The 16,988-nt window shown below is 34.9% G+C and overlaps 2 protein-coding genes across 2 annotated transcripts; both read left to right on the forward strand.

Annotated features, from left to right (window-relative positions):
* Positions 1-1,287: 1,287 nt before the first annotated feature.
* On the forward strand, positions 1,288-3,430 carry LOC106756425 (chlorophyll a-b binding protein 13, chloroplastic). Its single transcript, XM_014638848.2, has 3 exons — positions 1,288-1,573; positions 1,897-2,058; positions 2,830-3,430. Exons 1-3 carry the CDS (start codon positions 1,436-1,438, stop codon positions 3,337-3,339), a joined length of 810 nt encoding a protein of 269 aa, XP_014494334.1. The 5' UTR covers positions 1,288-1,435; the 3' UTR covers positions 3,340-3,430.
* A 4,037-nt stretch (positions 3,431-7,467) lies between these two features.
* LOC106755761 (pentatricopeptide repeat-containing protein At3g24000, mitochondrial) lies at positions 7,468-11,178 on the forward strand. The gene has a single exon (XM_014637974.2). The coding sequence runs from the start codon at positions 7,714-7,716 to the stop codon at positions 10,849-10,851; it is 3,138 nt and encodes a 1,045-aa protein (XP_014493460.2). The 5' UTR covers positions 7,468-7,713; the 3' UTR covers positions 10,852-11,178.
* Positions 11,179-16,988: the final 5,810 nt, after the last annotated feature.

Below are 16,988 nucleotides of genomic sequence, written 5' to 3' on the forward strand. Positions count from 1 at the left end.
GAGGTGTGTTTGTCTGGAGGGTGGAGGAATGGGCTGAAACTTAGAATGAAGTGTTTTTATAAAAGTTTTATTTTTAGAACTTTACCCAATGCTTGGTTGCCACGTGTACACACCTTTGACTTTAATTTTACAAGACCTTACCGAAAACACATATTAAAAAAAATGTAATTTATTATTGCTTCATTTATATGATTATTAGTTCAAACATTTAAAATTTATCAAACAAATAAAAACCCAAATAAAAAAAATGTACTATTTGATAGAACAATTTATCTTCAAGAAAACTAATAAAGTTGCCAACTCCTCACATTACAGAAAGAATTTAGAGATGCATAAAAATAAGACACTTACTCCAAATTTAATTATTATCGGTCAAAACTTATTTAGAACTTTTTCTCTTTTATAACGTTGAATCTGTTCTTGAAAGATGAAAAACGGGATTAAAAATTTAAATGGAAGCGGAGAAAATTGCAGAGAGAAAAAAAAAATGAAAATTTTAAAGACGTTTACGGCATATAAGAAAGAAGAAAAGAAATTGAAAGAAAAATTGGCCTTTATGTTTGTCTAGTTTATATATGTATTTAAAAAAAAAAAAAAAAAAAAAGCTGTTTCTTTAACAAACAAATATTGACAGCTTCTAAGCTATACATTAAAAAAAAAAATTCTAAAACATTATTATTAAAAATTGTTTATGTTTTGTTATTATATTTTCATATCACAAGTGCTGGAAAATTCATCTAAACATGTCATCTGAGATTTCGTATATAGAAAGTTTAAAATCATTTTCATAGAAACACAAATAATTGGTATTGCAATATTCGTTATTTATAAGCTATATTATTATTAGCAAGCTTCTTCGAAGAAAGGGACTGAATATTCGAATGCTTTCGACAGCATGTTTCTAAGATATTAACAAAGGATAATAATACTTTTACAATATTTATTTTTTAAAATATTTTAAAATTATCGTGATTGATTTAGATTGTTGTTTATAATTATTATTATTTATAAAATAATTTTAAATCAATCACAAAATAATGATATTAAAATATTATAAAAAAAATTATTAAAATATCACTTTAAAAAATACATTTTCCAAATATTCATGAAGAAATAAGACAAGTTTTTTTATTTTAATTATTATCAAGCAAAAGATAAAATGTGGATAGAAAGATGAGTTGGAGATTCTACAAATCTTTTGAAGCTTTCTGATTGGTTGCTCCAAACAACGCAGTCCCCACCACAAACATGCGATGACATTGTTGTCTTCCTAACCACTCATGTCCCTCAGATTTTCTTTCCCTACACACAATGCTTCATGCACACATCCTCTTCCTAGTTTCTACCATCTTCTGTTGAACCATTCTCGTACTCTTCTTCTATTTAACCAAGTTAAAGGTTTCAACTTTCAGCTGAAAAAAAGTACTTGGAAGCCATGGCAGCAACATTAATGGCAGCCTCTACAAGCACTGGCACTGTCCTTAAACCAACACCTTTCCTTGGCCAAAGTAGGGCAACCAATGCCAACCCTCTTAGAGATGTTGTCTCCATGGGAACTGGGAAATACACCATGGTACTTTCCAATATATATATATATATGTTGTAGATGTTTTTCTTACTAAGAATTTATTACCAAGTTGTAATGCTAGATTTTTTAATTTATCTAGATGTAACTTCAATAGCTATCACAGTGTCAGTCAACAGTATATATACTATTTACAGTTTAGAAGAATTTTCTTAACAAGTTATAATTTAGATTTGTTTAGATATTCTGGTATGAAACTATAATTTTCTAAAGGAGGACCTTTTCATATGTTTTCTTACTGGTTTTGGTATTTTTTGGTTGTGTTGTGTGGCTTATATGTAGTGTTATCTGTGTTGTTGATGAGTGAGCAGGGAAATGAATTGTGGTATGGTCCAGACAGAGTGAAATACTTGGGACCCTTTTCAGCTCAGACTCCCTCATATTTGACTGGAGAATTCCCAGGGGACTATGGATGGGACACTGCTGGATTGTCTGCTGATCCTGAAGCATTTGCCAAGAACAGGGCTCTTGAGGTCACTCATTTTTGCTTACACTTTAACATGAACAATATTTGCTTTTCCTCACACAACATTGTAGCCTCTAACTGGTTTTTCATCTGAACAAAGAAGCAATATCAGTAATGTTCCTTCATAAACATCTAGTTCTAGTAACCCTCCACACCATAAATTGCTCTCTGCAATAAAAGTCATATCTTTCTTAAATGGCTTTTCTAATTTGCTTTAGATTTAAATTCAGTTATATTATAATTCCTGTAGTCTTATTACAAGTTTTTATTCTGGTCTTTGTCCTGTGTTTCAGAAGTTTGGTTTTTCAGTCCCTATAATCTATTTAGACCCTATTCTCACACATATTTTGTTTTTGATCACACAGCAAGACTAATTCTTTATCATAGGAGAACTCGAGATTCAAAAATAGCATGTTTGGTAACCTGTTGAGAAGTAAGAAATTACAATGCAGATGTGAAAACTGTAACTGTCAGCTTCTTAAACTCACATCCGAAATGTGAAAAAATGACATCCAAGATTTGAAACCAAACATGGTCTAAATACTTTCACACACAACAGAATTCAGAAAACTACAGCATTCCCAAATTTTGGATTGGACTCAATACTTTCACACACAACAAATTTTACACTCATTTGAGACTATTTTTCACCACCCTTCATGAATGTTTTTCCAGTGTCAAAGGATATTTTACTTTTGGATTGAACCCTTTTGTTTCATGAAGAAAGCATTAAAGACATGGCATGTTGAGACATACTGAAATTGTTATCTGAAACAAGGTGATCCATGGGCGTTGGGCTATGCTTGGAGCACTAGGATGCATAACACCAGAAGTGCTTGAGAAGTGGCTGAGAGTGGAGTTCAAGGAGCCAGTTTGGTTCAAAGCAGGAGCTCAAATATTCTCAGAAGGTGGCCTAGACTATCTGGGGAACCCTAACCTTGTGCATGCACAAAGCATCTTGGCAGTGCTAGGGTTCCAAGTTGTGCTTATGGGTCTTGTTGAAGGATTTCGCATAAATGGTCTTCCTGGTGTGGGAGAGGGCAATGATCTCTACCCTGGTGGCCAATACTTTGACCCTCTTGGCCTTGCTGATGACCCTGTCACTTTTGCTGAGCTCAAGGTTAAGGAGATCAAGAATGGAAGGTTGGCCATGTTCTCCATGTTTGGCTTCTTTGTCCAAGCCATTGTCACTGGGAAAGGACCACTTGAGAACCTTTTGGATCACCTTGACAACCCTGTGGCTAACAATGCTTGGGTCTATGCCACCAAATTTGTGCCGGGCTCTTAGATTGCTTTTTCCTTTCCTTCTTTTGTATGAATCTCATCATATGGAAATTTTCTTGTAGATTAATTGTCAATGTGTTTCTCATATTAGTAGATATTAAGATATCGTAACATATTTTTACATTTATTTGATACAAGATAAAGGGTAAAATATTATACAAGTATAAAGTTTTTGTATTTAAAAAAAAAAAAAGTAAAAAGTAATTAAGAATTTTATAAAATAAATGTAAAAAATGTAGGGATGTGAAAGAATCACTCTTCTTAGAGATTTTATAGTTCAAAGACATTTTCAAGTACAATAGTGTATTCATTTCTTTAACACAAGGAAAGTACATTTAATCATTTTCAAAAATTCAACATATTTAAAGACCAAAGAATGACTAAGAAATATATTAATCAAATAATAACATGCTCACTCGGATATTTTGCAAGAGAATTCTTGATATTTTTACATTCTTTTGCTCCATCCCTGCAACAAAAATAAAGCATTGTCCAAACTAGGTCCCAACACAAATCTCTAGAGTTAATGGCATACCTCTTGCTTTTGAGAATCCATGCATAGCTTCCTTTAGACACACCAACTTTGCTTAAAAACTAGTTCTCGTTATTTTGACACCCATATTTTGACATACTTTTGACAATGACAGTTGTCAACGTGCAATTGGTCCATTTTTTTTTTCAAAAAATCTGGCTGAAAAAAGGAATAGGATTTCAAAAATTTTGTGTTTCAATTATGCCCTTCTCCTGTTTCATTACGTTTTCTCTCAGATTTCGTCTCTCTCACATTTTGACATCTCCTGCGTTTTCCTTCTCTGGTTCGTTCTCGTTTTCCTTCTCTGGTTCGTTCTCACATTTTTGTTTTCGTTGTCCTTGTTCGAAATGGGAAGTTCCGGACAACAACGTGGTTGGAACCAGGTAAATGCGTTCTTCGACCATTTTCTTGTCGGTTTGGGTATTGGGTTTTGTGTTTGGTGTCGGTTTCCGTTGATGTTGTGGTTTGGGTATAGGGTTTTTCGTTTGTGTGTTGGATTTCTTGTGGGTTCTTCGACCACTTTTGGTTTCTTGATTATTTCCTTTGGTGTTTACCATTGTGTTATTTTCTATATGCAGTTGACCGTTCGTCATTTCCTTTTGGTTATTTTCTTTGGATGGAATGTCGAACATCGCAGAAGGTGAAATTGCGAAGAACACACCGGGAAAAATGTCAAACAACCAATCACATTTGAAGACGTATGTCAGAATTGGATCAATAAGGCGTTACAAGAGCCAAGCACTTAAGACACCATACACCGGAAATGTAGGACCTAGAAAGAAAAAGAAGTGATTATTGTATTGGTTTTAGAATAGGACAAGAACTTGATTGATGTTGTAATGAAACCTATTTGGTTGAATATATAGAAGATGCATGTTTGGTTCCATGTATTTATCTAATTCATAATTGCAATTTAAATGTCTATGTTATTGAAGTGCTTTATAAATTGATTTGGAAGTGATAATGTTTGTGAGACAAGAATGAATTAATGTTTGTGTTTTTGAGTGAGGATTGGGTTGAAGCTAATGTTTTGGGTCCCCCATGATGGAAGGAGAGAGCACCCATGTTTAGATTATTAAATCCAGTGAAGTTGTGTTATGTATGCTGCAAAAATCTACCTTGTAATCGATTACAAATAGGATGTAATCAATTACGCGTGTCTGATTTACATATTGGACATCCTGTTGAACTGAGGGAGCCACCAGTGATAACACAGGGGACCACAGTTGAGTAGAATTGTGTTTTGACCCAAATCCAATACTTTTAATTGTAATTTGATGTTGTTGAGTGAGGATATGCTTGAAGCTAATGTTTTGGGTCCCCCATCATTGAGGGAGAGAGCACCCATGTTGAGATTATTCACAGAAGTGAAGTTGTGCTATGTATGCTGCAAAAATCTGCCTTTTAATCAATTACAAATAGGATGTAATCGATTACGCGTGTTTGATTTATATATTGGACATCCTGTTGAACTGAGGGAGCCACCAATGATAACGCAAAGGACCACAGCTGAGTAGCATTGTGTTTTGACCCAAATCCAGTACTTTTAATTGTAATTTGATGTTGTTGAGTGAGGATATGCTTGAAGGTAATGTTTTGGGTCCCCCATCATTGAGGGAGAGAGCACCCATGTTGAGATTATTCACAGAAGTGAAGTTGTGGTATGTATGCTGCACAAAACTATCTTGTAATCGATTACCAATAGGATGTAATCGATTATGCGTGTCTGATTTACATATTGGACATCCTGTTGAACTAGGGGAACCACCAGTGATAACGCAGGGGAGCACAACTGAGTAGCATTGTACATAAACAAACCTTGACATCATTCATCAATCAACAAACATTTGTACATTGCACATAAACAACCTTAAAATCAATATTTGTACAATCTCTTCATATATATCAAAATTAAAGTGTCTTCATATACATTATTGTGTCTTTCAATGTGTACATAAACCAATTGGTAGAAATCCATATTCCTATCAAAACAAACTACACTACACTACACTTTTACACTGGAGAACTATCCTACAACAATCCATACACCTCTAGCGTATCCAGTAGTCTTATGTTCTCGTGGTCCAGGATCCAATCACGTACGTATTGCTTTCTAATTGCAAGCAATTCCTCCTGAAATGAAAATATTCCAATTGTAAAATCAACCCAATGGCACTAAACCTATCCCTCCATCAAATAGGTCAAAAGTAGCCATGATTTCGGGCATGTCACGAACACGCTTGCCAATATACCACTCCAACATTAACTACAACACATGCAAACAAATTTAACAGTAGGTTAAAATCATCAATAATTATTAAAAACTTACATCAGATACTTACATCTCTAGTCCGAAACAAGTCATCAATATTTTCAAATGACCGTGACTTATAGCGGAACCAACACACTATGCGAGGGAAATCCCTATGAGTTGGAAATCCCTAGAAAATGCGACTAAATAAAATACCAAAACTTTAAACCTTTGAGTTTCTGGAAGCCATTGCAACTGCACAAAAAATCAATGGTGGATTAGGGTTCACAAAACACAAAAAGAATAAATAACGCCAAAGAGACCAAAAACGCTAAAGAAAGCGAAAGAGAAACCAGACAATGCGAAAGAGAGCGAAAAGCCGAAACAGAGCCACAACGCCAAAGAGACCCAAAACGCGAAACGCGAAAGAGAGCTTACCTCAACAGAATGATTGCGAAAGAGCTCTTTTTTTGGTTGAGATAAGGCCTTTGAATGAGGCGAAAGCCGAATGGAGAAAGCAAGGGAATGGAGAGATGAAGCCGAATGGGAGAGACGAAAGTTCAGAACCAAAGTGAACAAGAGAAGAAAACGAGACCGCCAAAATCAAAATTCATATCATCAGAATTCCAAAATTACCCTCCTCAGCTTTTTTAAAAACGTTTTTCATTTAAGTAACAACATCCAATAGAAATTTAACACCTGACCGGTATCAAATTTGTGTCAAAAAGCAGTGTTAAAGAAACATTTTCGTTTATTGTATGTCCTCTTCTCGTACAATAGAAGCAACAGGTTACTTGTGAGATGTATGATAGCTTTTTCAAATTTTTAACAACTTTTGTTTCTTTGGATGCAACAAACCCAACACCATTTTTATCATTAATTTATCGGTAGAATCTATGATGATATTTAGGTTATATTTTCCAATATTTAATCTTGCAACTTCACATTGAAGAAATATTAGTTTTCTTTCTAAAGTTTTTTCCAAATTCATATTAAAAAGTTTCTTTCGAGCAAGACTCATGATCACAAGAGGAGTTATAAATCATTTCAAAACCTTCCAAATTAGTTTTAAGGTTTGTGTTTTTCTCTTTTCATTGTTTAACCTTAATTAATTAAGTTGATATTTTATACCAAACATAAACATAAATATGACATTACTTTTTATTTTAATGTATTTTATAAAATGTTATTTTAGCATACAAATATATATTACAATATTAAGAAAATTAAAACTAAAGAAAAAAAATTAAAATAGATTAAAATCCCGAAAGAAAACTCCTATATTATGGACGTAAAACTAAATATTTCTCTACATTTTCTTTTAGTATCGTAATAACATTCTCATAATCACAGGAAAACTGATAGAGTATCTTTCACGAGTAAAAATATGGCATAACAAAACTCCGTGATTTTTCAAGTTTTCATATTTCAATGGGAAAAGTTGCTTTGGCATTGACGTTGTAATGTTTGGGTTGAATTTGATCGACCAAGTTTAAGGATTCGTGTCTACATAAACGATACCAATTTTTTTACCAGTATCAGTTTCACCGTTAACTCTTTTACCCGTTACCTGTTAATTCATTCGGCTATGTTGGATGAATACTGCAAAAATTTTGGCTTTGCATTGCTCTTTTGCAAGTGTTGATTATTTGCTTTGTGGTGTTCCACTTCGCATTCGATTATCAGAACAATGCAGAAAGCTGTCTACTCTTGCCATTGCGCAAACCCCACTCATTACTCAATTCCAAACATGTGCAAACGAAAACAAACCTTTGAGCATCGGCAGCCACCCTAACCCGCAAGTTTCATGTTTTCATCAAAAGGGGTTTTCAATAATCACTGATTTCATTCTTGGGAAAGCACTGCACGCGATTTGTGTGAAGGGTGTTCTTCAACTGGGCACATTCCATGCAAACACCTTGATCAACATGTACTGTAAGTTTGGTTGCCTCAAACACGCGCAATATGTGTTCGATAAAATGCCTGAGACTAATGAAGCTTCTTGGAACAACATGATGTCGGGGTTTGTTCGAGTGGGGTGGTACAATGAAGCAATGAGATTCTTCTGCCAGATGCTTGAGCATGGTGTCAGGCCAAATAGTTATGTGGCTGCTAGTTTGGTGACTGCTTGTGATAGGTCGGGGTGCATGGCTGAAGGGGCACTTCAGGCTCATGCCCTTGTGGTCAAATGTGGTTTGGTGAGTGACGTATTTGTTGGCACGAGTTTGCTGCACTTTTATGGTACATGTGGTCGGGTTTCTGAGGTTGACAAACTCTTTCAAGAGATTGAGGAACCTAATATAGTGTCTTGGACTGCTTTGATGGTTGCTTATGCGTATAATGGGTGTTTAAAGGACGTTCTGACTGTTTATCAGTGTTTGAGACACAATGGAGTGTACTGTAATGAAAATGCAATGGCTACAGTTATTAGGTCTTGTGGGATGCTCGGAGATAAGAAGTTGGGTTATCAGGTGCTTGGTAGTGTGATCAAATCTGGACTGGATATTACTGTGTCTGTGGCGAACTCCCTTATTTCTATGTTTGGTAATTTTGATAGCATAGAAGAGGCGTCTTGTGTGTTTGATGACATGAATGAACGTGACACTATTTCATGGAATTCGATAATTACTGCAATTGTACATAATGGTCATTGCGAAGAATCTCTAGAATATTTTTCTCAGATGCGTTATACTCACACAGAAACAGATTATATTACTATCTCGGCCATGTTACCGGTGTGTGGCTCTGCTCAAAATTTAAGGTGGGGAAGAGGGCTTCACGGTATAGTAGTAAAATCTGGACTGGAATCGAATATCTGTGTATGCAATAGTCTTCTAAGTATGTATTCCCAGGCTGGGAAATCGAAGGATGCAGAGCTTGTATTTCATAGAATGTCTGAGAGGGATATAATTTCATGGAATTCCATGATGGCAAATTATGTAGAAAATGGAAATTATCCACGTGCCCTACAACTTTTGATTGAGATGCTCCAAACAAGAAAGGAGAAGAACTATGTAACTTTCACTACTGCATTATCTGCCTGTTATAATTTAGAAAAATTAAAGATGGTTCATGCCTTGGTGATTCTTCTCGGTCTCCATCCCAATTTGATCATAGGTAATGCATTGGTTACCATGTATGGGAAATTTGGTTCGATGGCCGAAGCACAACAGGTGTGCAAAATTATGCATGAGAAAGATGAAGTAACATGGAATGCACTAATAGGTGGACATGCAGATAACAAGGAAACTAATGCGGCAATTGAAGCCTTTAATTTATTGAGAAAAGAAGATGTACCTGTAAGCTACATTACCATTGTTAATCTTCTCAGTGCTTGTTTGTCTCCCGATAACCTTTTGGAACACGGAATGCCCATTCATGCACATATAGTAGTAGCGGGCTTTGAATTAGATACATTTGTGCAAAGCTCCCTAATTACAATGTATGCTCAATGTGGTGATCTTAATACAAGTAACTATATTTTTGATGAATTAGCTAACAAGAATTCTAGCACTTGGAATGCCATTGTGTCTGCAAATGCTCATTATGGACCTGGTGAGGAGGCACTAAAGCTTATAGTAAAGATGAGGAATGATGGGATTCATTTAGATCAGTTTAGCTTCTCCGTAGCTCTTGCCATTATTGGAAACTTAACTTTACTGGATGAAGGTCAGCAGTTTCATGGTTTGATTATCAAACACGGGTTTGACACCAATGATTACGTGTTAAATGCAACAATGGATATGTATGGAAAATGTGGGGAAATTGATGATGTTTTTAGGATCCTTCCCCAACCAAGAAGCAGGTCACATAGATCTTGGAACATTTTAATATCAGCATTAGCCAGGCATGGTTTTTTCCAACAGGCTAGGAAAGCCTTTCATGAGATGCTTGATCTAGGACTGAGACCAGATCATGTCACTTTTGTTTCACTTTTGTCTGCATGTAGCCATGGGGGTTTGGTGGATGAGGGCCTTGCATACTTCTCTTCAATGTCTACCGAATTCTGTGTCCCCATTGGAATAGAGCATTGTGTATGCATAATCGACCTTCTTGGGCGAGCAGGAAGGCTTGCTGAGGCTGAAAGTTTCATTAATAAGATGTCAGTTCCACCAAATGACCTTGTGTGGCGTACACTGCTGGCTTCTTGTAAAATACATGGCAATTTGGAGCTTGCAAGGAAAGCTGCTCACCGCCTTTTCCAACTTGACTTATCAGATGATTCAGCCTATGTTCTTTATTCAAATGTTTGTGCATCAACGAGAAGGTGGGGAGATATGGAGAATGTAAGAAAGCGAATGGAATCACACAACATAAAGAAGAAACCTGCCTGTAGTTGGATCAAGTTGAAAAACCAGGTTACTACTTTCGGAATGGGTGACCAGTATCATCCACAAAATGCACAAATCTATTCAAAGTTGGAAGAACTCAAAAAGATCATTACAGAGGCTGGATATGTGCCTGATACTAGTTATTCATTGCAAGATACAGATGAAGAACAAAAGGAGCATAACCTTTGGAACCATAGTGAGAGAATTGCCCTTGCATTTGGGTTGATCAATAGTCCAGAAGGCTCACCTCTTAGAATTTTTAAGAATCTCCGTGTCTGTGGTGATTGCCACTCTGTTTTCAAGATGGTTAGTCAAACAATTGGCAGGAAAATCATATTAAGGGATGCATACCGGTTTCATCATTTCAGTAATGGCATGTGTTCCTGTTTGGACTACTGGTAATGCATTGGATTTTTTTGGCTGAAGTAGTTGAAAGATGTTTAACTTAGAAATTAAATAGATAGATGAAAATTGGGGGACTTTCAAGTATTTGGGTTTACTCTAGCGACAAAAGCTTGTGAAAATATATGGTTTGCAGTTTTCAGGAATTTATTTTACATTGTGTTGCAGCTGGGTGTATTACAAAAGAAAAAGAGCCACACGTTATACATTTTCTTTACAAAGCTTCTGGTTTTCATGATGAAAAACGTATAGCTAGCTGCAATAAGTAAGGAATCGAGGTGTTCGTTATTGATAAGTTTTATCTGATTCCAGTTCACTATATTGAAATGGCACCATTATTTTTTATTATTTGTTATTTATTTTGTCTATTTGTTCATGTTTGAACTAAGAGAATGTAGATTAGCATCTTTGACTGTTGTCCAAATTATCGTAATTGATTCATAAGTTTACTTAATTTGATTTGTGTGACGAAGATCACCTTAGTTTACGTTGAAACCAGAGAAAATTCCATCATTATTTTTCTCCTAAAAAAGTTTCTAGTGAGAACGATTGAAAGAAGGAAATGTGAATGATAATAAACTATAAGAACCTAAGTGTCTAAATTTTTCTTTTAGGAAACTTGTCAGTTAGAGTATGTATTTTTAAGAATAAAAATGATATCTACATTTATTTTATTTTTTAATAATTCTATTTAGATGACAATACATGTTAACAGTAATTAGAAAGAAATGTTAGCATAACACTTATTTGAGGAGGTGGATATAAGTTAACATGCTTACTAAAAAAAGTGACTTTCTAATAAAAGAAAACTTCAGAAATATCATAAATTTATCTATGATTATTATTTCGTATAATTCTAAAATAACACCATTTCTTGTATTACATTTCATATTTTTCTCTCACTTTTCTTTTTACCCTTTCTTGTATTACAAACTAGACATTGTGTTCATGGACATTGAATTGTATATGTCACATCTATGGAATCCCATTATATTTCAAAAGATCACAAAAACATTTGAGAGATGGTGGATACTAAGATTTCAACAAAATTTCACATATCAAGTCCTCTATGGAGTACAATGTGATGTATAAAAAGATGTGATTGATAAAATAGTAAGTTATTAACAATGTCTATAGGAATTGGAAAAAATCATTCCATAAATTATTCAATCTATTGTAATCAATGTTAAAGTTTGTTTTTTGTTTCAAGTTGCGCATTGAAGAGTTTTAATTACAAACCACTGGAAAAAAGTAAATGACACATTTTTGTATAGGAACACTTATACTGGTAATTGTACAAGATGGGAGAAATAACATAATTTCGATTGACTTTGATGTGGTTAAGGTGAGACCATTGAAGCTTAGTTTTCTTTCTTAGAAGACTTAAAGAGAATGAGTAATGCTTAATTTTTTACCATCAAAACTCTATCAGAGAGAGAGGAGTGGATGGAGTGAAGGTAACTTTATGAATGTGCATTGCATTTCATACTTTGCAAAACTAAAACCTTAAAAAATTGTTCTACTCATTTATATTTCTCTTTTTCGTTTAGCAAAATAAATCCTAAAAATAGGCTTAAACCTAATTAGGTCTAGAAGTCCAAATCCATTGATTGGTATATGGGTTTTAACTTCGTGTACAATTTAATAAAACTAAAAGCAATAAAAAATAATATCTAGAAAGAAAGTTATAACCAAAATAGTGAAATAAGCTAGATGAGCTAAAAATACAAAATTAAAGTATTTATTATTGATAAAAGAAAATGAAATAAATCTTAAAAAAAAAAGTAAAGTGCAATCATTGTAATAAAGTTATAAATATATGTATAAAACATGTGTTATCATTGTACAACTTTTTAACTTAACTGATTTTATTGTCTAACTAAGCCTCACAACAACTACTATTGCAACATAACGTGGGAAGTCAATCTAGAAGCTGCAAATTATAGATTAATAAAATTTCAAGAAATAAGTGAACACTTACATTAGACAAAGGCAGACAATGGAAACACACAACGATTAACCTGACAAAATCCCTTAATTTAGTCATGAAAACAACAAGAAATCTTTCTATGTCATCCATGATTAAGTACAAGAATTTTTCGCAAAAAACGAAAGGGATGCAGTTGCAACCATTAATGTTAGTCAAGTTTATGTATAAGTTGTATCAAAGGCATTATATAAATTGTTCATTAAAAATCAAACACTTTAGTGCTTAAATTTTGTAGAAACATGACAAGGTTACATGTGAAGAAAATTATTCTTTAAGATATATCAAATATTCTATTAGTAAATATTAGGTAATTAAATACTGTGTTTACTATAATTTAGTCATTATTATAATTTGTGCAGATTTGTGCGATTTTCATTCCTTTAATAAATGAGGAATTATAGAATCCATATATATATATATATATATATATATATATATATATATATATATATATATATTACCTTACTCTTTGAAATAATACATTAAAATTCTTCTTTAAACCTTTTTATATGGTATTAAAGCCAAAGATCAACATCCTCAACAATATAGGAATTAATGCTTCTTTATTTCATTGAATATTACTGATGGTTTCTTCCGATAAAAATCAATTGGAGAAGCATGATTTTGTGGCTTCTACTTAGGGATGGCAATGGGTCGGGTTCGGGTCGGATAATGTGATACCCGAACCTGACCCATATGTAAAAAAGTGTACCCGTACCCACCCCGCTACCCGTCGGATATCTGCATAAAAAAAATCTGCGAATTTTTTTCAACCCGCGAATACCCCTTTCAACCCATAATTGTTTTAAAAAATTAAAAAAATGTTTAAATTTAATTAAAAAAAAAACATATTATTTTCTCAAAATCAATGTTTAAATTAATTATTTTATACAAATGGGCCAAAAATTCAAATCTTTCATAGTAAGCCCAAATCCTTCTTTTAGGGTTTCTTCTTTTCTTTTCCATCTTGTGCGCGAAGCCAACTACTTCTTTCCCTTTGCCCTCTTCTCCATCGCCCATGAATGCCGCCTCTCTGGATGCGTTAGCCTCCCCACAACAACGAAGCTTGTCGTCATCTCCTTCACTGAACCTTAGCCTCGCATCGATGCCGGACGCTGTCAACCACCATGACCGCTGCCAACACGATCCTTAGCTTAAGCCGCAGCCTCCATCAACACCGCAGCTTCATCCTATCAGCACCTGCTCCGCCATTGCGCCTCTGCCATTGACCTCGTCTTCCACTTCTTCGTCCTCGTCTTCACTTCCCTAAGGGACTCACTCGTTGCCTCAAGCCGCTAGACGCTGACGCTTTCCGCTTCCGATCCTCCTTGACGCCTCCGCATTTCGGCCGCCAGACGCTAAACCTCTTCGCTTTCGATCCGGACGCCTCCGCTTTTCGGCGGCCATTGAGGACGGGCAACCACACATGATCGAGCAAGGATTTACGGAAGCTTTGCAACTAACAAGAAGAAATGAGGCACCTCTTTTTTCCTTATTCTGAGGAAGAAAACCCTAAAACGACGCTACAACTAACAAGATGGGGGCACCTCTTTTTTTCTTATTCCGAGGATGAAAAACCTAAAAAAATTTGGGCTTTGGCCCATTATCACAGTAGATCAGTAGATCAGTAGATGGAAACCTGATTCAAGAATAGTGAAAATTATAATTTTATATTTTAAATAGAAAACCTATTAATTAAAATTAAAATTTTATTTTTTAAACGGGTAATGGGTATCCGCGGGTACGGATAAAGTGATACCCCGAACCTGACCTGTTAACAAGCGGGTATTAAAATACCAGTTACCTGCGGGTACTTCTTACCTGCGGGTATTAAATACCCGAAGCGGATTTTACCTGCGGATACCCATGGGTACGAATTTTTTTGCCATCCCTAATTCTGCTGTGTCTAAGGGCCATATTTCTACTATTGTCATATTTGTGTCCAAGTCAGGTATATCTAACTCTGCTTTTAATCTTTTTGTTGTTATTAGGGGTAGTGATTGGATAATTGATTCAGGTGCTACTGATCATATGACTTGTGATTCTCATAAATTTACTAATTTCCCTCCTCATTGTTCTAAAAGTGTTATTATTAATTCTAATGGGGTCTCATCTCCTGTTGAAGGTGTAAGTACTATATCCCTTTCACCAACTTATCGATTCCTGATGTTTTATTTGTTCCTACATTGAACTGTAATCTTATCTTCGTCAGCAAGTTAACTAAATCACATTCTCGTGTTTTCTTGTTTTACCAACTCATTGTCTTTTCTAGAACATTCATTCCAAGGAGAAGATTGTTAGTGGTAGAGAGAGTAAATGACTATATTATCTTGAAAATGTCTCACAACAAACCCATAAAGAAGCATTGACTTGTCTTGCGAATGATCACATACAAGATAAAAACAAAAAGGAAATTTGGTTATGGCATAGGCGGTTGGGACATCCCTTTTTTGGTTATTTAAAAAAATTATTTCCATCATTATTTTATAAATGCAATATTTCTGATTTTCTTTGTGAAACTTATGTTAAGGAAAAAAGTCATCGTGTTGTGTTTTCTTTAAGCAATAAAAAATCTGATTTTCCTTTTTCATTAATTCACAGAGATGTTTAGAGTCCTACCCCACAATCTACACATAATGGAAAAAATGGTTTATCAGTTTTGTTGATGATTGTACTAGGGTAGCCTAAATGCTTCTTCTTAAACATAATAGTGACGTGGTTCATTCTTTCCATCATATGATCGTTACACAATTCAACACATCCATTAAGGTCATTTGATCATAAATTGTAGGGGAATATTTTAAGATTGAATTAATAGAGTTCATGAAATCTAAAGGCATCTTGCATCAAACTACATGTCCTTATTCACCAGAACAAAATGGAATGGCTGAGAGGAAAAATAGACATATATTAAAGGTGACAAGATCACTTTTGATAGATGGTAATGTTCCATCTCATTTGTGGGGTGAGGTTGTGAGCTCTGTAGTTTGTTTAATTAATTGAACCCTTTCTAGTGTGCTTAACTTTCAAAGACCTGTAGATGTGTTGTTTGATCATTGTATCCTTCATTCCATAGTTCATTTACCACTTCATTTACCACCTTTATGTTGATTCTACACTTCAGGGAGACAATGAAAATGCATAATCATGATGTTAGTATGTTTGATATCTCAGATATAAAATTATATTGTGAAGATAAATTATCGTGTGAGGATCATCCTATAGGAAGTGAGCCAATCCTAGATATGAACACTTTTTATCAGGATAATACAATGTCTTCCAGTCATAACCAATTGACTCAATCTTCTCCGTAGGTTCGACTTGACTCTTCAGAGGTACCTTCTGATCCTATTGATGAAGGTTGAAAAACAGTGATTTTCATATGTCAATTTGGACCAAATTACACTCTTTACTACTCGGAATGAGCTTAGAATCAAGCAAAACTCAATAAATGAGTCTGGAGAGAGTCAAAAGTTGTTTTTAGCTATTTTATGCTTATTTTGCATTGTTTTGTAACTAATTTGAGAAAAGTGAGAATGGAGTTAAAGATACAGGTCGTTGACTCAAGAAGAGAGCAGAAAAATGAAGATTTGAAGAGTTGACGCAATGCCCAACAGCACACTAAAACCATTGGGCGGTCTAGGACGAGAAGTAAGCATGGAAATGGGCACTGAGGGAAACTGCCGGGCGGTGGCGATTGCCGCCAGGCAGTGGCGGCAGGTTATGGGAAACCATCGGGCGGCACACTTAAACCGCCCGGCGGTGGCACGCTGGACTTGGGCCTGATTTTGACGCGCTCCTCACCTATAAATACCCCTACTACGAATTCAGAGTCATTCTTTTGACAGGGGAAGACGACCAGACCTAATTTTGCTCTCTGGAGAGGATCTCTTGGATGCTTAGGCTCCTTTTCATATTTTCTAGGGTTTGCTCTTTCATTCTTCTTCCATTTTTCATCTAGTCTCACTATGTCTATGGTGAACTAAACCCTATTGTTGTTGGGGAATTCAATGTAATCTTTTGATACTCTCTCTTATTGAAACTATTGATTATTTATATGGTCTCCATATGTCTTGATTGATTATTGTTGGGTTATCATCTGTGCTTAAGGCTTTTATCGTTTAACTCATTCGGTATATCGTTGTTT

This window comes from Vigna radiata, chromosome 2 (genome assembly GCF_000741045.1).
Source record: "Vigna radiata var. radiata cultivar VC1973A chromosome 2, Vradiata_ver6, whole genome shotgun sequence".
NCBI lineage: Eukaryota > Viridiplantae > Streptophyta > Magnoliopsida > Fabales > Fabaceae > Vigna > Vigna radiata.